The sequence below is a fragment of the Macaca thibetana genome, chromosome 16 (genome assembly GCF_024542745.1).
Source record: "Macaca thibetana thibetana isolate TM-01 chromosome 16, ASM2454274v1, whole genome shotgun sequence".
In the NCBI taxonomy this organism is placed as follows: domain Eukaryota; kingdom Metazoa; phylum Chordata; class Mammalia; order Primates; family Cercopithecidae; genus Macaca; species Macaca thibetana.
In genome coordinates, this window is record NC_065593.1 from 30,993,914 (window position 1) to 31,016,482 (window position 22,569).

A 22,569-nucleotide genomic window follows, 5' to 3' on the forward strand; every position below is an offset into this window, starting at 1 on the left:
GAGCCAGATGCAAACCAGACCTGTCACACTCCGGGGTCCTCACTCTCAGCCACTGTGCTGTACTTGGATCAGGCTTCTTTTCACAAGCTCGAAACGGCTTTAGTAAACAGCCAGCAATAAGGGCAACATACTGTTCCTCAACTCACTGAAATCCAAAGTAACAGTTTTGGGTGGATGGCACCTATTTTTAATCTGATTGAGCACTCAGAAGCCTCTAGAGCGAGTTGCTTTGCTCAAAGCAGTTATTCTATGCTAATGAAATCGTGATGATGAGTGCCACACTCGATACAGCAGAATTCTCTGACCTCAAAAGCTCATTTATCTGTACCCAGAGATGAGTCCAAATTATTTTCTCAGAATTTGGATGTAGCCTGACAGTCATGTGGACTAGTTTAGACCACTGTCTTTGGAGTTTGATTGTGGTTCTGCATTTAACTATTATTTCGGGCTACTAAAACTCTCCGTGGCTTAGTCTCCTCAACTGTAACATGGCAATAATAATGCCTATCTGTATGGAAAGCCATGTGAGGTGTCTTCCTAATTACAACGGCTCTCTGAATTCTCCTCATCCTCCCAAAACACACATTATTGAGGGCAATAAGTGCCCATGATTGAGCGCTGAGGACGAAAGATCAGCAAGACCCCATGCTAGCCATCAAGATACAGGAGAGAAATGTAAAATCATCATAATAATTAATTACAATAGAGTCTGATAAGCCCTATGACAAGATAAGTACTAAGAGAATGTTACTCTCCTAGGGGTGGAGGTTGTGTAAAGTTTTGGAGGTGACATTTAGGCTGGGTCTTGTTAGATAAGAAGGATTTGCAGAAAAGGTCAGCTGTTTGCCCAAAGGACCTCTAACTAATAGCATTTCAGGAACTGTGATACATGAAGTAGAACAGAGGGGGTCTCTCCCTGTAGCCTCAGAATTAGGAACCAGAAGTGAAACAGCAACTACTTTAGACTTACAAGTGAAGTCTAAAGTTGACTTCACTTTAGAAAGTGGCCCAGGGGGACTATCACAAGGTTGCAAACTTATCCCACTACCCTCTACCAGCCCAGGTATCCTCCTTGTCTCACATTATATATCTTTTGGGACACAGGACACATGGCCAAAGGTTATACATGTCTCCAGCTTCCTTGCCATTGGAGAGGGAAGAGGGCATATTTCTCCCTACCCGACACCACCCCCACTCCCTCCAAAAAAAAACCCACAAGGGTAGTGTGTTTAAGAAAATCATTCGTCTAGATTAGGAGTGCTACAAGGAGGGGGAAATGAAACCTCACTCCCCAGCAGGTTGGTTACTATGGTCCCACCCCCACTCCCACCCCAGAACTGCAGGATGAGAGATATCCTAGAAGAGTTTAATATGCATAACTTGAGTTTGGGTTCTCAGAAATGAAGCTGGATGAGAGGAAGCAGAGCTTTATCTCAAGAAAATTACATAGCTCCTATAGGCAAAGACCATCACTGCCTAGGTGCCCAGAAGCAGAGAGAATCAGACCAAGGCAGTGGGAGACTGAGGTCACCTCTGTACCACCAGCAGGTGATAAGGAACATCCCTGCCTGTTCTGTACTGCTTTTCCCTACCCTCATTTCCAGAGGTGCTAACCAGACCTGTCACACTCCGGGGTCCTCACTCTCAGCCACTGTGCTGTACTTGGATTAGGCCTGGAAGTTGGGGGTGGGTGGGTCGGGGGAAGAAGGGAAAGAGCAGACTGCACCCTTGCTACCTGGCACCTAGCTCTCAGACTGTAATTTCTCTTTGGGATGCTCTCATGCCGAGCCCATGTCTGGCCCATAGCAGACATTCAATACTTATGTTCAATACTTATGCCAGCCCTTTTCTCAGTCACTCACAGCTTTTTTGATTTAGGAATCTTTTTCATTATTTAATTTTTTTTTTTTTTTTTAATTTTGTAGAGACAGGGTCTTGCTCTTGTAATCCAGGCTGGTCTTGAACTCCTGGGTTCAAGTGAACCTCCTGCCCCGGCCTCCCAAAGTGCTGGGATTACAGATGTGAGCCACTGCACCCGGCCTGGTGTAGTAGTCCTATCTGTCTGTCAGAGGAGGGTGTTACCTTGGCTCAGAGCCTTGCTTAGGTAACGTGGAAGGACCCAGGGTACACAAGGTAGGTGGCTGTTCTCCGGAAATGTCAGTTTCTGGGCAGGGCTTAGGTGTCTGCAGTCCCTAGTCCCACCCCTGGCCTTGCATTCCAGCTCAGCAGGTGGAAGGTATAAATTTCAGCTGCTCTCAGCCCTGCTGTGATTTCTAAAGCCTTCTAACAGCAACATGAAGTTGGCAGCCTTCCTCCTCCTTGTGATCCTCATCATCTTCAGCCTAGAGGTACAAGGGCTTCAGGCTGCAGTGAGACCGTTGCGACTTTTGGGTAAGTCCAGGCAAAAAGTAGCCCAGTTCATTTTTCCTTGAATGACGGGGCCAGAAAGTAGGACATCAGGGACCAGTGTGTGCTGGGAAGGAGAGGGGAAGAAAGGAGAGAGGAAAAGGTCTTAAAGGGCTACTGCAGGGACCCTCCAGTGCACTCAGCTCCCCAAAGCAGAATCTCTTTTCTTCTACCTCCACTTTCCCCCACTCCTTTCCCTGGGTCACCGCTCCATTTGGACTCTCTGTACCTCCCCTCTTACCCCCTCATCAGCCACCCTCTGACTCCTGCCATCTCCCTCTCCATAAGCTTCTTCCTCTCTTGCTACGAATAAATTGGTATCACCTAGAGAAAATATTTTCTTAATCATGTTAAACATTAATCATCTCAATCTCTTCTTTTCCTTTTACCATCATTCTCAAAGGAGTAATCTTAGTTCTCTGTCCTTACTTCCCAATAAGTCATTCCTTGACCCCTTGAAGATGGCCTACAGCCTCCAGCCCTGCCCCATCACTCTCCTGAAACTTCTCTTCCAGATTCTGTGGACAAATCTCATGACTCCTCAGTCGCCAAGTCTTTAACCTCTGTAGTGTCTGACACTGCTTGCTACCTCCTCAGTTCTCAAACTTTCTTTTCTCCTGCATTATCCTTCATGGTATTTTATTCTTCTCTCTAAACATTATTGGATTCAGTTATTAGTTTCTTTTCTTCTTCGCTCTCCTTCCCTCAACATTAAACTGGTTGCCAAATACTGTCCATTCTCTGAAAGTGTCTCTTGCATATGTTCTTTCGTTCCCCTGCCATCTCCCCTTGTCACGCAGTATTTCCAGCCCCGATGACCTCATGTCTGGGCCATGCCAGGAGCTTCCTAACAGCTCTCCCTGCCCCTGTCTTTCTGCTGCAGTTTGCTTGCTTGTTGCATTCTGTTCCATTCTAGGCTCTCCTACCAGAATAATCTTCCTAATTAAACATCAATCACATCCCTGTCTTGATCTATCAAATGAAATCCAAACTCCTAAGGCCCTCAAGATCTGCACCCCCCACGCCCCGTAACTTTATCGATACCTACTTACTTTTCCTGCTTCATTTCCAGCTATTCCCTAACACTTACCCAGCCCTCCATTTGCCACTCCTCCTGTGTTCCTTGTATTTCAGGGTGAGGAGTGAAGTGGATGAGGTACCCAGGGTGCAAACATTAAACGGGTACTCACCGCCAGCATTGTGCAAGGGCCTCCTGGAATCGCATGCCCTAGGCACCTCACTTGCCTCACCCTAATCCTGGCCCTGCATTTCCCCTTGTGAATTGTTGTTAGTAATTCTTTTTTCTTCTCACAACACTCCACCCATGCCCCTCAGTTCTGACTTAAAAAGATACCTGCACTTCAAAACTCACCTTTTCTGATTAATCTAATTGGAAGTAATGTCATATTCTCTGAGCCTTTTTTTTTTTTTTTTTTTTTTTTTGGCAGGATCTTGCTTTGCTTTGTTGCCCAGACCAGAGTGCAGTGGCACAATCATGGCTTACTGCAGCCTAAATCTCCTGGGCTCAAGTGATCCTCCTATCTCAGTCCCCCAAGTAGCTAGGACCACAGGCATGTGCCACTAAGCCCGGCTAATTAAAAAAAAAATCAAAAACTGTAGAGACTGGGTCTCAAACTTCTGTGCTCAAGCGATCCTCCCACTTCAGCCTCCCAAAGTGCAGGGATTACAGGCATGAGCAACCACGCCCAGCTGAGACTCTTCAATTCTTCAAATATACCACTCTTAGGACACTTGTTACATATTGCTTTGTTTTTAGTACTTTGAATATGTCTTATCCATATTGTTAGACTCTAAGCTGTTTGTCTTACATCTTTGTATTTGCTGAATAATTTCCTCTGTTTTATACATAGTAAGAAATCAACAGATATATACTTAATAAGTAGATATTATTGATTTAATAAGTCAAACTGCTGTGAGTGGTGAAGAGGGATCTTCAGCCTGCTCACCACAAATCAACAAAAGCTACGGGAAGCATGGGGGGATGGTATTGATTTTCTCTGAGGTCTACAACTACATTGAAGATATCCCACCAGGTCCCCTTCTTACACCCCTCAGATACTGCTAATCAGTCCTAGCACTCATTCTCTTTGAACCTGGACAAGGTGTCTGACCCTTCTCAAAACAGCATCAGACAGCCACCTCCATTGACTGAAGTTGACAATGGAGAATAAAACTCATTACCCCTGCTGACTCCAGGGGCCTCTTTTTACAGATGAGAAAAGTCCCAGAAAGATCCAGAGACATAATCAGGTAAAGAAATTCCTGCTAACAGCTGAGTAGCCAATCAAAGTACAGTACATATTCATCCAGAGTTCTGAGTATGTTTTCCTAGAAGCCTGTGCGATCCTAACCAACTCTTTGAACCTACTTCATTGGTCCTCAAAGAGCTTGATGTTCTGGGAACTTGGGAGCCTCCAATCAGGTCCGGAATGACTCCTTGAAATTTGGAGATATGTACTTATGTCAGGATGAGCTTCACCATGTGGGATAGCAGAAGGTGCTCAGACGAGGAGCCAGGCAAATTTCAGTTGAATCTCACTTCTGTACCCACTGGCTAGCAAGTCACCTCTTTGAGCCCCAACTGCCACACCTGTAAAGTGGGCCTAGTAAGACTCACTGCATGGGGTGACTGCAAGGGACTCCCGATGACACGTGGTAAGTGTGAGTCTCTTCTTCTCCACTCTATTCCCTGCAGAGTGGGGAGTGAAGACGTTTAAGTGGGCTTCTTTGCACTTCCCCTCCACAAACACAATTATCCCCATCTCTAAAGTAGACCTTACTTTTTTGAGATCATGTGAATGCATTGCCTTTAACTGGAATGTATAAGATGTTAATGATATTATTCTGCAAGTAATAAATCATATTGCATAATGAATGAAAAGAAAAATGTAGAACTGACTTCTTAATCAAGGACTGTTCTTGTCGCATCTGTCTCAAAAGTATGGTGGTTTTCAGCACATCTGTTCTTCCATAGGTACCTGCGTCGAGCTCTGCACAGGTGACTGGGACTGCAATCCCGGAGAGCACTGTGTCAGCAATGGGTGTGGTCATGAGTGTGTTGCAGAGTAAGGACAGGTAAAAACACCCGGCCCTCTCTGCTTTCCCAAACGTTGTTCAGTCTAGGTAGGTTGTGCACTTAGCCTCAGTGGGACTTTCCAGAAATGAGTAGGACAGAAACCTGTCTCCCTCTTCCCCCAACCTTCCCAAGAAAAAGATGCATCCATCACAAGATGGTGGTTTCCAGACCTTTAAAATAATTCCCTAACCCAGTATGTCCTGGAGCAAAATCAGACTATTTATTTAAGCAAAATGATAAAAATCACACATAATCCCCCACCTCAAAACAACGTCTGCTTAACACTTTGGTGCATATTTTAAACATACACAAATATATAATATTTATATAAAAATGAGATAATCTTGTGCCTTTTTTTTTTTGAGACGGAGTCTTGCTCTGTCACCCCAGGCTGGAGTGCAGTGGCATGATCTCAGCTCACTGCAAGCTCTGCCTCCTGAGTTCACGCCATTCTCCAGCCTCAGCCTCCTGAGTAGCTGGGACTACAGGCGCCAGCCACCGTGCCCGGCTAATATTTTTGTATTTTTAGTAGAGACGGGGTTTCACTGTGGTCTTGATCTCCTGACCTCATGATCCGCCCACCTCGGCCTCCTAAAGTGCTGGGATTACAGGCCTGAGCCACTGTGCCCAGCCTCAAACAACTTTAATGTCAATACTAATGCTTCTATCCCATCATCTTTGATAGAAGTTCATCATCTATGCTCAGATACTTAGCAACCTTTAGTAATACATGTTTAAGATATTTCTTATTTTGATATTATGAATAGGACTGTAACAAGTACTAAACTGTATACATATTTGTCCTTGGGACAAATTCTAAGATGTAAAATTGATGACTAAAGAGTATGTTCATTGGCCGGGTGCGGTGGCTCATGCCTGTAATCCCAGCACTTTGGGAGGCTGAGGCGGGAGGATCACGAGGTCAGGAGATGAGACCATCCTGGCTAACACGGTGAAAACCTGCCTCTACTAAAAATACAAAAAAAATAAATAAATAAATTAGCCGGGCATGGTGGCGGGCGCCTGTAGTCTCAGCTACTCAGGAGACTGAGGCCGGAGAATGGTGTGAACCCGGGAGGCGGAGCTTGCAGTGAGCCGAGATTGCACCACTGCACTCCATCCTAGAAAAGTATGTTCATTTTAACCCTGTGATGTACACTGCCATGTTGACTTATGAGAACCCCTTTTCTGTGAAAATGTCTCGGGGGCCTCACAGGATAATTTATTTGTTTTCAGTAGCCATTAGTTGAAAAATGAGTAATAAAAAGCTACCATAATTCAGTTTTGATTATAAACTAAGTTGCACTAAACACAAAAGAATCAGCACACACTTTAAATAAAAACCCTTTGTGTTCAGAATGTATTATTTGGCCAATCCACCTGCAATCCTTGGGGTGCTTAGGGCCTGGCTGGCTCTTTGCAGGTGTGATTGATTTCCCAAATCAGGAACTGTTGCCTCTTGATTGTATTCTGTGGACCCAGGTCCCCAAACAGCAGGTCTGGGGCATAATTTTTTTGTCTTTTTCTCAGATGAAGAGTTATCTTAAGGATCATCTTTCTCTAAGATAAGCATCCCTTCTTGGAGTTCCTATCTTCCAAGATGTGACTGTTTGGAGTACCTTGACTAAGAAGATGGATGAAAATGGCGAGCCTGTGGATAGGGACTACAGGGGATATGGGAGGCAGGGAAGAGGGGTTGTTTCTTTTAATAAATCATCACTGTTAAAAGCACTCATACTATTTGAGTTATTTGGTTAAAGGTGAGGAGGAGGGGGGAGAAGGACAGATGAAATTTGTTGCGTACTGACTATCAACAAGGACCATGTTAAATTCTCCCTAGACATTATCTAAGTATCCTTAACAATCTTTTGACTGCACTTCTTTTTTTTTTTTTTTTTTTGAGACGGAGTCTGGCTCTGCCGCCCAGGCTGGGGTGCAGTGGCCAGATCTCAGCTCACTGCAAGCTCCGCCTCCTGGGTTTACGCCATTCTCCTGCCTCAGCCTCCCGAGTAGCTGGAACTACAGGCGCCCGCCACCTTGCCCGGCTAGTTTTTTGTGTTTTTTAGCAGAAACGGGGTTTCACCATGTTAGCCAGGATGGTCTCGATCTCCTGATCTTGTGATCCGCCCGTCTCGGCCTCCCAAAGTGCTGGGATTACAGGACTGCACTTCTTATCATCACCATTTGAGGACACTGAGGTTTGGGGCAAAGTCATATAGCAAGTAAGTGTCAGGGCCTAAACTATAATCTCATGTCAAATGCCACATAAGGCCTATGCATTATAGTATGGTAGTCAGGAGCCCTGACTCTGAATTTCAAACCCAGGCCCACCACACAGCCATGTTGCCTTCAGTGAGAATCTTCGTCTTTCTGTGATTCAGTTTCTCATATATATAATAGTACCTCATAAAACTACAAAGATAAAAGAGGGTCATGTATAATACTGACACATAGAAAGCATTCAGTAAGTGTTAACTACAATGATTATTAACACAGTAGTACCCCTAATCCATGGGGGATATGTTCCAAGACCCCCAGTGAATGCACAAAACCATGGATAGTATCAAACTCTACATATACTGCCATGGATAGCATCGAACTCTATATACATGTGTTCTGTCCTATACATACATACTTATGATAGAGTATAATTTATAAATTAGGCATAGTAAGAGATTAACAATAACTAATAATAAAATAGAACAAATAAAACAATATGCCAACATCACTACTCTTATGCTTTGAAACCATTATTAAGCAAAATAAAGGTTACTTGAACACAAGCACTGGGACAGTGGATCTCATAATTGAGATGGTTATTAAGTGACTAACGGGTGGGTAGCATATAAGGCGTGGGTATGCTTGACTAAGGGATGATTCACATTCCAGAATGAAGTGGGACGGCGCAAGATTTCATCACACTACTCAGAACAGCAGCAAGTTGAAATGTATGAATTATTTCTGGAATTTTCCATTTCGTATTTTTTTTTTTGGACAGAGTTTTGCTTTGGTCACCCAGGCTGGAGTGCAATGGTGCGATCTCGGCTCACTGCAATCTCTGCCTCCCAGGTTGAAGTGATTCTCCTGCCTCAGCCTCCCAAGTAGCTGAGATTATAGGTGTGTGCCACCATGTCCGGCTAATTTTTGTATTTTTAGTAGAGATGGGGTTTCAACATGTTGGTCAGACTGGTGTCGAGCTCCTGACCTCCAATGATTAGCCGGTCTCGGACTCCCAAAGTGCTGGGATTACAGGCATGAGCTACTGCGCGCAGTGCATTTCATATTTTCATACTGTGATTGACCACGGGTAATTGAAAAGGCTGAAAGCAAAACTACCGATAAGGGGGGGACTACTATATAATCAAATAGATAGTCTGATGACCCTGAAACAGAACTCAAGGCCAATCCTCCTTCCTAGCCTCTCCTGGTTCAATGTGTAATCTGGATACTGAAATCAAGCTCCTCTCTTCTGGTTTTCCCCATTACAAAATGTGGGAGGTAAAAATCAATGTGTTTATAATTTCTTGTCTATGTTCTTCACAATCACAGCCAGCCTGGGCTGCAATCTGATTTCAACCAATTTGCTGCCTGTGCAGCTTTGACCAACCGTTTATACTCTTTGGCACCATTTTCTCAACTGTAAAAGGGAGAAATAATATCTACCTCATTTGATGCTAAGACTTATAAAACTTTATAGTTTACAAAGCATTTTCACAAAAATCCCACTTGATTTGCACATCAACCAATGGCAAATAGGGGACCCTGAATAAAAAGTTAGTGAGTTCATTCACATTCCAGGGGCTGTGCTAGCCCTGGGCTACAACAGCGAATGAGACAAACGGGATCTGTGCCTTCATGGAGTTAACATTCTAGAGGAAGCAACAGATGATAAAGTAAGCAAATAAACAAGATAACTGCAGGTTATGGTAAATTTTCTGAAGGAAATAATCAAAGATGTGAATTAGAGTGAAATGGGGGCATGCAAGCCTATGTGAGTTAGGATGACCCAGACTCTCATGAAGGGATAAAAATGAAGTCTTGAGAGGTTTCCAAACACGAAAGGAGTGAAATTCCACTGAGGTTCCAGATCATCCGATGACAATGTGCTTAGCACCGCTTAAAGCCCCTCAGTCACTGTAGGACTATGAAAATGTGGAGAATTGAGGAGGAGATAGGAGATTTTCTTGGAAGAAGGCTTTTGCCATGGTGTGTTTCCACAGTTTCAGTGTGGGAAATGGGAGCAGGAGTGCTATTGTATAAACTCAAGCCAATGCAGGGTGCCTTCCAAGACCTTCCTCAGAGCTTGAGATATGTTTCCTTTAGTTGGTAATCATTGCAGAGTAGGGATATCCATTTCCTTAAAGGAACCACACTAATTCACAAGGGTATTTTCTACCAGAACTCAACAGACCGGTATCAGTATACTGTATTTTACAATTCCTGGACCATTCCAACCTGAATAACACAATACGTAGGTCATCCATATTGCAACTTAAGGTCAACCACACCAAACCCAGATCCTTCCCACAGTCTCTTTGAACCACCTGCATTGTGAAAATGACCACTCACATCCTTCTAGCCCAATGTGTAAGACAGCTCTTTAGTACTACTTCACATATTCTTGGTCTTACATTCTTATTCTAGCCTTTGCTACAGCAAGTAGTTTATCACAGGCATCTACTAGCTTAGCATAGGTCTAACTGGTGAGAGCCTTGCCTCAGATATGCATCCTAGTTTCCTCACTGTTGCCTCAGGGCTTCTTTGACTATGCAACATAGGACTCCTGCAGGAACCAAGCACAGATACATGCTCAACATAGGAACACCAGTGAATTAATGCCTTGTGGGCAACTTTTGACAATAGAGTCCAAAAGCTGACAGATAAATGCTTCCCCTCTCTGTTCCTTCAGAAGAAGGGTTTTGAGAGCTTCACAAGGCTTCTCAGAAACTCCTGAGGACTGAACAATCAGTCACCCCTTGCAACGGCCATCTCAATAGCACATATTGGTATTAATTCTCCTTCCTTCCTTGTTCATTCCTGGATAAACCACTCACCCATCAACGTCGTCTGAGGCTCTGATTTCAGGGAACCCAGATTAAAATATCCAACGACTAGGTTTCAGCTCCTGATCTTCTCTGAACAAATGCTTGAATACATTTCTTTACACGAATACACACACATACATGCACATATACCATGCACATATGGACACAGACCAGGAATAAGAAATAATATACCAGCACAATGGAATCTAAATCCAAACAAAAAAATTAACATTTCTCTCCAAGCCCAAAGTCTTCAGAAAACTACCTCTGCTAAAGTATACCCCCAGTTTTCATTCCTGAACAGAAATGTTTTATTCTCAGGATAAAATATACATTCAGGTGACTTCAAGGCTTTCCCTAAGGGCCAAGGGTGAGGTTTTGCTTTATATTTGCATAACTCAAAGGCCCTAGAGACGGTTTTCCCAATCTGCCCAACTGTGAAAGCCAAGCCTCCACTTCCTGGATGACTGAAAACTGATCACAGATTTTTAAATGGCCATTGTATTCTCCAGCTTCTCGACTTCAAAAAATCTTGGGGTGTCTCAACTCAACCCGGTCACCCTTGGGCAGATTATGTTTTACATGATTCAGTTGAACTCCAAAATTACTCTTCTAGTGGGGCGAGGTGCCTCATGATCTATGACAGGATTCACACTGGGAAAAGGGGAGAAAAAGGAACCAAGAGTGCAGCCAGCTGTCACTTAAGTAGGGAAAGCTGCCCTATATTCCACTGGCCAGATTGTAATCACATAGCCACAGCCAACTGCAAGGAATGCTGGGGAATGTAGCCTTTATTCCGGGTGGTTTTGTGCCTGGGGCAAGATTTTAGAAGAGTAGAAGGGTGTCTTAGAACTAGCAGTTTCTGCTACTGCCATCCATAGCATAACCTCTCCAACTCCAGCCCGAATCTGAAACTCTAGTACTTTAATAGAGTACCTTCAGCCCTGTCCAGGAACAAATTCTGGGAGGGCAAACTTTCTGGAAGCACAAATTGAGAACTCACTTTTCAGTCAGGGCTCAAGAAGGAGTGGCCAGCGAAAAATCTCCAAGTCAATTCTTTCTGTAGCCAATTTCCTCTCTTTTCTCTCCTCTCTCTCTCTTTTTTGAGACGGAGTCTCGCTCTGTCGCCCAGGCTGGAGTGCAGTGGCGCGATATTGGCTCACTGCAAGCTCCGCCTCCCTCAGCCTCCCGAGCAGATGAGACTACAGGCGCCCGCCACCACGCCTGGCTAATTTTTTTTTTTTTTGTATTTTTAGTACAGACGAGGTTTCAACGTGTTAGCCAGGACGGTCTCCATCTCCTGAGCTCGTGATCCGCCCGCCTCGGCCTCCCAAAGTGCTGGGATTACAGGCGTGGGCCACCGCGCCCGGCCTCCAAGCCAATTTCTGACAAGCATTTGTAGGGTACTAGTCGGAGTCGTCCCGCAGTCACGGAAACCCCTCTGAGTCCCAGTCCGGTCCAAAAAAAGTACTTCCGGAAATAGCGCGCGGAGCGGGAGGATGCCCCGGAAGTATTTCCCTGGGACCTCCCCCCTCCCCCACACGTAGAAAAGATGGCTGCTGTGCAAGTTGCGGGCTCCTTGCCTTCCGAGCAGCCGCGGGAGGCACCGCGGGAAGCAATCCCTGAGCGAGGCAATGCGTTTCGCCGCTTGTCTGCCAGGCTCTGCGCCCTTCGCCCGGATGACAGCAGCTCCGCCCGCACCGAGATCCACCTGCTCTTCGATCAGCTCATCTCCGAGAACTACAGCGAGGGCAGTGGCGTGGCTCCGGAGGTAGGCGGCGCGCCCGGGAGAGAGCTGGTGCGGCGCCTGCTGGCCCCAGCCCCACCCCTCCGGGAACCCAGCTGGTGGCCTCCGGCTGCCTTTCCCTGCTGTTCCTACTCTCGCGCCTGATAATTTAGTTTCAGGCTGGCGTGCCCCCTCCTACCTTGGCACATTCTTAGTTCTCCATTTGGAAGACCCTGCAGTGCTTGGCACGCTCGACTCATTCAAAACCCAACTTGACGACTCCTGCTCTGATAATGCCTCGGGTTTCCTCTCTGATACCACCTTTCCATCTGTCCGCACCCTCCTTCACTTCCTCTCTATGCACCCAGAACACTTTGTTGACAAAATGCATTAGTACTGTTTATTGCGTACATGGTACACGGACCACGTGGGAATCTTACAACTTGAGTAGTATTAGGTCTTTTTTTGCTGATGAAAATACTGAAGCTCATAAAAATACAGTATACAAAACTTTGCCACAAAGCCCCTACGTTTTGTGTTCCTACATACTGGCTCCTCCCCTCTGCCGTCTTTTTGAGTAATCTTACACACATAAGGCCTTAAATTAATGAATTCTCTGAACTGTTGACACCATGGCCTTCTGGCCCTACGTAGGAAAGAGGGAAGTGGTGCAAGTTGCCTGCTTGCACAGGCATTTCAAACTAGACAGTTCCTAAAGATGAAATTCATCAGCTCCAAACTCACATTCCCGTCCCCAACCCATCCCACCTTCCAACACACATGCACCATCCACCAAGTCACACAAGACACAAACACTGTTTCTTCCCTCCTTCATCCCAGATCCTGTCCAATTCAGATATTTCAGAATGTGTCTCATATATATTTCTCAGTTCATCCCCTCCTGTCTGTTCCCATAGCGAGTGCCTTAGACCTCAGGCAAGGCGTCTTATGCCTGGACTGTTCCACTGGTCTCTTCTAACTGATCTCCTGCCTCCTGTCTAGCTCCTCTCCAAGCCAGTCATTCCTCTGATGCTAGAATGATCTTTTCTTTAGGAGGAAAAAAATTTGATCATAAAATTTAAAATCTGCTTTGGAAAAGTCTTCAATACGTATCGGTAAATGGTTGAAGCAAGTTGCAGAACAATTCATACAGAATGAGATCTGTATGAAGCTGGAGGAGGGATTTTAAAATATGTGTGTTTATGTATGCAAAGTAAAAGGTCTGAAAGAATTGACAACAGAATAATAGTGTATGTCATTAGGAAGCAGAGTGAGATTAAGGCAGTAGTCGGGGACTTTTGCTGTATTTGTATAATTTGATACTTTTGCAACAAAACTTCGTACCTTTCCATTCTCTCCTGTTACTCCTTTTGTTCCTGTGTGCAGTCATTTAAAACTTGCTGTTCTTCAGGCACCTACTGGTGTTTCACACCTCCAGGTTTTTGCATACTCTGACCACTTTGCTTGCAGTGTTTTTTGATGCCCTATCTGGCAAATTTCTCCTCATCCTTCAAATCATTCCAGGTTCTGCTTTACAATCACCTCCACAAGGCCTCCCTAATTACTGTTTCTGGACAGAGTTTGTACTTTATTCTTTCAGCACTTTGTTCACCTTATTTTAATTATTTGTTGTGTTTCTTTCTGTCACTAGTTTATGAGCTCTTTGAGGTTCGGGAACATGTTTGTTTTTACCTTTGGAGCCCAAGGACCTAGCACACTATGGCACATTGTGGGTGCTCGGAACCTTGTCATTCTGTAAACATCGATGGATGAATGAAAAGTGTGACTTGCAAATAGGTCCCTCTTCTTTTTTTTTACGAATTCCCTAATTATGCATAAAATCCATAGAAGTGTTAGGTCTGATTTTTCTCAATGACATTGAAAATCTGGTTCACTTACCTTTTGGTATTTTTAACTTGCAGTTTGTGCTTTTACGCCCTAGAAGCCTTTCTTTGGTTGTTTAATTATATTGTCTCTACATATATAGAGAGTAGAGTCTTCAGCCTGACCAAAACCATGTTGATTCTTTTCTTTTTTTTTTTCTTTTTTCTTTTAAGAGACAAGGTCTCACTCTGTCATCCAGACTAGAGCGCAGCAGCAAGATCATAGCTCACTGTGATCTTGAACTCCTGGGCTCAAGCTGTCCTCCCACCCCAGCCTCCCAAGAAGCTAGGACTACACACCACCATTTCCAGATAATTTTTTTTTTTTTAAGTTTTTTCTGTAGAGATGGAGTCTCACTATGTTGCCCAAGCTGGTCTTGGACTCCTGGGCTCAAGCAGTCCTCCCGCTTTGACCTACCAAAGAACTGGGATTAGGTGTGAGCCACTGTGCCTGACTTTTTCCTTCTTTTTTAGCACATCGTATTTTTGTGCTGTCACTTCATTTTTTTCCTTCCTGCCTCACATTTTCTTTCCCCATTTGAATGTGAATATTTACTTTTGTTTTCCCATTTGGCTGTGTTTTGAGGATCTTCACTTGACTAATAAGTATTTTACTTCTTCTTTGTTTTCTTTTTTTTGGTAGGACGTCAGCGCTCTTCTTGTCCAGGCTTGCCGACTGGTACCTCTTAACCAGAATCATCTTGTCAGCAAAGTGTCCCAGCTTATCCACCATTTACTTAACAGATTACAGGTAATCATGTGTGTAACTCTAGAATTCAGATCATGAACTTTTGAGACTAAGCAGATACCTTTGAAATACTACATCTGTAGTAGGTATGATAGATTGTTTTTTGAGATGCTATAGGAAAAGCAAATGCCTTAATAAGAATACTTTTAAAGCAAATATAACTGATCCAAAAAAAAAAATTATTCTGTAGAATTCTAGTAGTTTGTCTATTAAAAGTATGCCTTTCTGTTTGGTTCAGTTAACCAGTATAATTCAGGCCCCCCAACCTTATAATTTCTTTTTTTTTTTTGAAACAGAGTCTCACACTGTTGCCCAGGCTGGAGTGCAGTGGCGCTATCTTGGCTCACTGCAAGCTCCACCTCCTGGGTTCACGCCATTCTCCTGCCTCAGCCTCCTAAGTAGCTGGGACTACAGGTGCCCACCACCACACCTGGCTAATTTATAATTTCTTATGGAAGATATATTTGAACAAAATATATCTAAGAATAAATTGAAATAACCCCCTACCTCTTTCCCACCAATATTTTTCCCCTTTCCTGAAGCTACCATTTTTGTGGTCTACTTTTGATGCTTCTAAAATATAAGAAGTAGCTTGGGACCAAGGGGACAGAAGGATAAAAAGAGCCCAGTTATTTATTTAAGACTGTTACCACATGAGTATGTGCATATATTTAAGAGCACAAAATATATCAACTAGCATTATGTGAATTAGGATGCTTTTGGCTGCAAGAAGCAGAAAAGCCATCCCAGAGTCACTACACAACTTTTAAAAAAATAAAAAGGAATCACTCCATGTCCCAAGTCCCAAGGGAGGCATCTGTAGCCCCTTAATAATAAGAGGCTCGGCCGGGCGCGGTGGCTCAAGCCTGTAATCCCAGCACTTTGGGAGGCCGAGACGGGCGGATCACGAGGTCAGGAGATCGAGACCATGCTGGTTAACACGGTGAAACCCCGTCTCTACTAAAAAATACAAAAAATTAGCCGGGTGAGGTGGCGGGCGCCTGTAGTCCCAGCTACTCAGGAGGCTGAGGCAGGAGAATGGTGTGAACCCGGGAGGCAGAGCTTGCAGTGAGCTGAGATCCGGCCACTGCACTCCAGCCTGGGTGACAGCGCGAGACTCCGTCTCAAAAAAAAAAAAAAATAATAATAAGAGGCTCATCTTTCCCTTCACCATCCTCAGCATGTGGGTTACCCTCAGCTAGCATCTCTCACAGTGATAAGATGGCTATGCCAATTCTGGACATCCCCTGCCAAAGAAATGATTAATGTTCAGCAGAAGCTAAATAACTGTATTTATATTGTGTCTCTTGTACTTAAGAGTAAGGAAATGTGTCCCATAAACTCTCTACTAGACTCCCCAGTATCTTGCTGGAGAGACTAATAGCTCCAGCCAGTAGTTTCAGCCTTCACTACACATTAGAATCACTTGGAGGAGGGCTTAAGCTCCCTCGATGCTTACAATGTGCAGCAACAATTAGCCTACATCAGGGTTTCTCAGCCTCAGCACTATTGATATTTTGGCCCATATATCATTGTTTTAGGGGCTGTCTTGCACATTGTGGAATGTTTAGCAGCATCCTTGGCCTCTGCCCACTAGACGCCAGTAGCAGCTCTCCAATTGTGGCAGTCAAAAATGTATATAGGCATTGCCAAATGTTTCTTGGGGGTTAAGGTTGCCCCAGGTTGCCCCACTCTCTTAAACTAATTAGCGTTTACCCTTAGGTCTCATGTGGGAGAGGTGGACTTCGAAATTAAATTAGTACTCTGCCAGCAGGGAAGGAAGAAATGAACGCTGGTCGGTAACCAACCAACTCTGCTGCATGGAGTAAGGCTGTTTTCAGTTTAGAATCGTTGAAACTAACATGGGGTAGCTCCTGTATGTTTACTATTCTCAGGTGTATCGTCTTTGTAACACTGGCAATTAGAGATGTTCCTGAACACCTGTGGCACCTATCACCCTTTACCAGCTTTCCAGCATTTGGTGACAGTCTCAACTGTCCATGAATTGACACTTGGATTAGTCTGGTCTGTCCCAACAAGATGATCAGCTCCGTGACAGCAGGGATATGCCTTGTCTTCAGGGGGTATTCCCCAGGTCATGTTAGAGATGCAGTAGGTGTTTAGCAGTTATATTGGTTCACTGTGTATTCGTTGAGTGTATTATGTATAAGGCAGTTTAATTAAATTTCAGTGCATTGAAATACTCATATCTGTGTATTCACAGCTGCCAATGTCTGGTTAGTTCAAGGAAAAGTTACAAGGACTTTATCAAGTTCTACTTTACTAAAGAGGAAGAAGTGAGCAAGACCTTAGGGCGGGGAGAAGGCCCCTACGTTGATCAAACTTTCAGGCCCTTTAGAGGTGATCCTTTTGACACATAAATGACAGACACACACTCTGTCTTTTATACAGCTTGATTCAGGTGAGCATACATGTCCATAAAAGCATAATATCTTTTAAAATTTAGATCAGAATATATCTTTTCCTGTTGTGTTAGGTAATTGTGGATGAACAGCACTTGGATTTCCTGTTGGCGTATACTATTTCGGCTATTCATCAGTGTAGTTCCTGGACACACATGGAAATTCTTCAAGCCCTGGCAGCTCTGGTATACTGCAATGGCTCAAAATGTCAAAAGGTAGTTTAAAGTGCTTTATCCTTCCTTTGAAAGGCCAGGAGCACAGGCTCTGGTGCCAACACTGTGTTCAGGTTTCTATCTTGCTACTAATCTCTAGCAATTCTTACTTAACCACTCTGGGCCTTGTTTCCTCATGTATAAAATTGTTACTCTGAGGATGAAGTGAGACAATACTTGTCAAGTTCATGGCCCTCGGTAAATAGTAACCATTATTCTTAATATTATCATTACCCATCAGCCATTCGGCCACACTAAAGAGCATCAGCTGCTTCCTAGGCTGGGAGTAATGATCCTTATTGATGCTTTTTGGCATATCTTTGCATATCCATCTGAGACATTTATCTAACAGCTAGTCTTTTGGTGCTTAACTGCCATTTAGTTAAAAAAAAAAAAGAAGAGAGAGAGAGAAAGAGAGAGAAAAAAGAAAGAGAAGGAAAGAAAAAGAAAGGGAGGGAGGAAGGGAGGGAAGGAGGGGGAGGGAGAGGGGGAGGGAGGGAGGGAGGGAAGGAAGGAAGGAAGGAAATCTGTGTAAAACATAATATTTTCCTAGAAGCTTTTCTTTGACCTATGTTGACTCTTACTTGTCTTAGTACCTCCCAGAGCTACTAGGCAAGACCGGACTCTTAATGAAGTTGAGTGACTTGGCTCAGTCTGATCCTGAAGTCAGGAGAGCTGCAGTACATTGTATGGCAAACTTATGTCTCAGGTATGTGGCTCCAGTCAAGTTTCTCAACAATCATAAGATAGTTCCTCTGTTGGGCCTTTTGTAGGTAGTTCCCTCTGCCTGAAGCCGGGGCCGACTTAGACAAATAGCTAACCTTGCATTTCCCATGTACTTTACTAATAAAATCATCTTATGTTGTTTGTTAATTTTAATATTGCTTGTAAAGAAGGAAAAAATAGACTAGGACCATATTCCTAAAATGTGGTAATAGTGACATAATGTGCAGTATGTCAAAATTTTGTTTTCTATTGGTATAACTTCTAAGGATATTAAGTTTTTAGAAGGATATATTCATGCAAATTTCAGTGCTGGCGAGATGTATCTGTAAAGGGCAATTTCTTTTCTTTGAAGAAGACAGAAACAGCCCCAGCTGCTCCCCCTAGATTCTCACAGTAGGCAATTGAAAACGAGCAGCACAAATGTGAACTCGTGTCTGCATGGCACAGTGCTGTCCAGTGAGTAGGAAGGCAGGCACAGATGTGTGATTCTAGCTTGACAGGACCTGTCTGGATTATTTCCCTCTTGGGACTGAACAGCAGAACTAAAACAAGATTTTTCTTTCTCCATGCTTTTTCTGCCACAAAATTCTGTAACCTTTCCTTATGGAATCCACCCTTCCTCTTACTCATTCTTAGCCCTGTGCCTGTCCCCCAGCAGTAACTAATTAACCAAAATAATAACTTTTCATAGCATAGTTGCATTCAAGGGTATATTCCAACTCTAATAGTCCATATTACTGCTATTTTTAATTAGTCTTTTGCAAGCCTCATTTCAAAAGAGACTGAGTTTGAGTCGTTTTCTCTATACGCATTTAGTGTGCCCGGACAGCCATATTTGGAGGAACCCTACCAAAATATCTGTTTCCAAGCTTTCCTGACTATTTTACAATCTCCAAAATCATCTGATATGGATGATATCACATTTTGCATGGTAAGTGGACTATCATTGCTCTAGTGAATGTCGTGGATATGTCTAGCAGCAGATTGGAAAAGTGTTACTAATGAGTTTAATTTGCACTATTAGCTTTGTCTAGAGCAATACACATATATGAAATGTTTGTAACCTAAAAAGACTAAAATCATACCGTTTCGGTTTAAATTATAAGAAGCTTTTTATTTGCTACATTTTACAATTCTAGCTTTTTAGAGGAAACTATTCTTTTTCCTTCTGAGTATAAAAGCAACAGTTGCAGGCTAGTGACTATCTTTAAGATGGAAGTGAAGAGAGATTTCGGCCGGGCGCGGTGGCTCAAGCCTGTAATCCCAGCACTTTGGGAGGCCGAGATGGGTGGATCACGAGGTCAGGAGATCGAGACCATCCTGGCTAACATGGTGAAACCCTGTCTCTACTAAAAATACAATAAATTAGCCAGGTATGGTGGCGGGCGCCTGTGGTCCCAACTACTCGGGAGGCTGAGGCAGGAGAATGGCGTGAACCGGGAGGCGGAGCTTGCAGTGAGCTGAGATCCGGCCACTGCACTCCAGCCTGGGCGACAGAGTGGGACTCCGTCTCAAAAAAAAGAGAGAGATTTCAGCAAATATATCTGCAATATTTTATTTCTTTTTAAAAAATATGCAAATGACATTTGTTAACATCTTTTAGAGTAACACATTTCAAATGTTATGTATCTAAGATAAAGTTCCTTCTAGTCTCCTGCTCAGATATAGCCACTGAAGACAATTTGTGCTATGTGCTCTCAGTTTTTTTTAATATATGTAAATGAGCATATTTACAACTTTAAATGGGGTCATATTTAACATGCTCTTTTGTAACTTTCTTGTTTTGTTAAAACTTAATATCTCTGGGACATCTATTTGGTTCCTGTTAATATACCTCATACTTTCTAACTGCTATGGCTGGAAGACCTTGGACAAATTAGTTAACTTCTTGGAGCCTCCATGTTCCTCCCTGAAAAGGGACTGATATAGCCACGTTGTGGGGTTCTTAAGAGAAGTAGATGAAATAAAGCATTCAAAGGGTCTGCTGTTCTTGTTGTTGAGTTTTACATTTAGTAGAGGGTTAGCTTCTTTTATAATTATTATCATAATCATCATAACTGAAGTTTTTAAAATTTTCCCACTATTTCAAACAAGACTACAGTTCACATCATCCCAACGTAGGAAGTATTTCTTAAGGACAGAGTTCTAGAAATGAGATTACTGAGTCAATAAATCAATCTTGGTCAGAATTGCCCTCCAGAAACCAAGTTTTTATAATTTATCACCTGTTCCCACATACGTCCCCTTGCCTTTAAGAGGGCTGGGTTTGCCATGTTACAGAGCTTCCCCAATTCTGATCTGTGCTATCTCTCTTTTATCCCTTATCACATTTTTCTTGCTAAACATCTTCTCTCTTTTTTCTTACTCACCATTTGTACGTATGGGTTTATAAACATGTACAATAAGACCACTTCATTATTCTTTTCTTCTAGAAAAGAATTCATGGTAGTTTATCAGGTCTCCTTGGATCTTCGTCTCTGCTCTGTGTGTATATGTGTGTGTCTAAAGGTTTTTTTCATTATCCAGGGACTGTCTCTCTTCCTTCCTAAGTGGTGCTAGTAAGTTGATTCCTGGACAACCAGATTTTATTTTGCCTTCTAACTGGGTCTCCCTTTTCCCCCTAGTTACTGCAAAATGCATTAAAAGGTATACAGTCACTTCTAAATGGTGGGAGAATGAAACTAACGCAGACTGATGAACTTGGAGCACTTTTAGCTGTGCTAAAGGTAAGGCAAGTCTTCATATGATCTTTCCTGTTTCAACCCATGGTACAAGGACCACTTTACATCCTGATTCTAAGGCTAACTTTGAGGTATTAAAAGTTCTTACATATATTTTGAGAAAGTAGACAAAAATGTTCATATTCAAAGACACTTAAGAACAGAAAATAATAAATCTCCATTTAATACATGCATCAACATTTTAAAATTATCTCTGAATCTTAGGAAGGGAATAGGTAGGGGGGTATGACCTGTAGAAAATTTAATTATAGATTATGTTGTACCTGTTTGTACTTGCAAGAAGAGCCAGTGCTTCTCCTTGACTTTCTCCTCCAAGTAGTAGGCAGGCCAACCAAGACGTGTGTCAGTGGGCAGCTTCCGAGCGTGCCAGTCAGTCGGAAAGTCAGGCCAGCATCTCCGGGGACCCAGCTTCTTCAGCCAGCAAAATAAGAAGTAATTCTTTCCTTGGAGCATTCTCTTGCTCCCACATCAAATAGAGAAACAGCTATAGGTAGAGATAGGTAAAAAAAAAAAAAATGATGAATTGGTTTAAAAAAATTATAGACAGATAAAGTAGTTGGATAAATTTTATGAATAAATGAGGAAACTAAAAGCAGACCTGATTTGATCTGACCAAACCAGATCCAGCTGGAGGCCAGATAAAAGCTCTTCTTTAAGCCCTATGCCTTCAAGGTATCTATTTTCTGTCTCATTTATATTTCCTTAGTAGGCCTTTGAACATTAATCTGTGAGTGTTCTGATCCAGACATGGTAAATAGCTCTGTTTTATGATTAATGGTTTTTTTGGTTTTGTGTATGTGTGTGTGTGTGTGTGTCCTTGATTCATCATTATTAGAAGTTCATGTTTCACGGACTCCCCGGACTAAACATAGAGATGCCCACGGTGTTGTACCCAACTCCGCTTCCTCAGTATGATGGGCGAACACCTATCAAACCACAGCAATCAGAATCCAGTGCTTCTCGACCAACTTTGGTACATTTATGTTTATTTTGATTTAAGTTGTGGCTTATTTTTAATAGATTGCTATGTGTGTTTTCTGTGATTTGCATCACTACTACCCTAAAAACCTACCTTGAATTTTATTTCAGTTTAGGGTTGTTAGCATAGTAACTTTAAATTCATCTGATGCTCAAAGTACCAGTTAAGCATCTTATACTTCTTAGAGGTATAGTCAGTGTGACAGCTATAAAAATGAGCATCCACTTTATACCCCAAACCAAGCATTCTCATCCCCATGATGCTCAAGACCAGGAGTCAACAAATGTTTTCTAAACTTTCTCTACAAGGCTAGTAAATACTTTAGGTCTCTGTCATAACTGCCAACTCCATTGTAACAGAGCAAAAGCAGCCATAGACACTATGTAAATGAATGGGCATGACTGTTTCACTAAAACTTTATTTGCAGAAGCAGGCTGAGTGTTGGGCTGGATTTGGCTTTTGGGCTATAATTTGCCAGCCCCTCTCTAGATTGTTAGAAGCCCACCTACCAGTCAGCGCGCCATCTCCACACCTTACATTCACCTGATTTCCCAGCCTTTCCAGGTAGCTGCCATCTGCCTCA

General features: G+C 43.1%; 3 protein-coding genes and 1 long non-coding RNA gene across 9 annotated transcripts in view; 2 read left to right on the forward strand and 2 right to left on the reverse strand.

Moving 5' to 3' along the window:
• LOC126939306 (TBC1 domain family member 3G-like) overlaps positions 1-22,569 on the reverse strand; it is a 574,604-nt gene that overhangs the window by 159,206 nt on the left and 392,829 nt on the right. The gene's annotated exons all lie outside the window — the stretch shown is intronic.
• Positions 1-22,569, reverse strand: part of LOC126939308 (C-C motif chemokine 3-like 1) — a 332,180-nt gene that overhangs the window by 80,036 nt on the left and 229,575 nt on the right. The gene's annotated exons all lie outside the window — the stretch shown is intronic.
• Positions 2,115-7,234, forward strand: LOC126939318 (uncharacterized). Its single transcript, XR_007720343.1, has 3 exons — positions 2,115-2,391; positions 5,402-5,502; positions 7,034-7,234. It is a non-coding gene; the product is annotated as an uncharacterized LOC126939318 (long non-coding RNA).
• Positions 12,080-22,569, forward strand: part of HEATR6 (HEAT repeat containing 6) — a 36,183-nt gene continuing 25,693 nt past the window's right edge. For all 6 annotated transcript variants that reach the window (XR_007720342.1, XR_007720341.1, XM_050764525.1 and 3 more), the window contains exons 1-7: positions 12,080-12,319; positions 14,801-14,908; positions 17,403-17,543; positions 18,134-18,249; positions 19,083-19,197; positions 20,891-20,992; positions 21,843-21,980. Coding sequence is in view for 4 of the 6 variants with exons in the window: in XM_050764525.1 (XP_050620482.1) it covers positions 12,101-12,319; positions 14,801-14,908; positions 17,403-17,543; positions 18,134-18,249; positions 19,083-19,197; positions 20,891-20,992; positions 21,843-21,980 (939 nt within the window). In the remaining 2 variants the exon portion in view is untranslated. The remainder of the gene's footprint in view (positions 12,320-14,800; positions 14,909-17,402; positions 17,544-18,133; positions 18,250-19,082; positions 19,198-20,890; positions 20,993-21,842; positions 21,981-22,569) is intronic.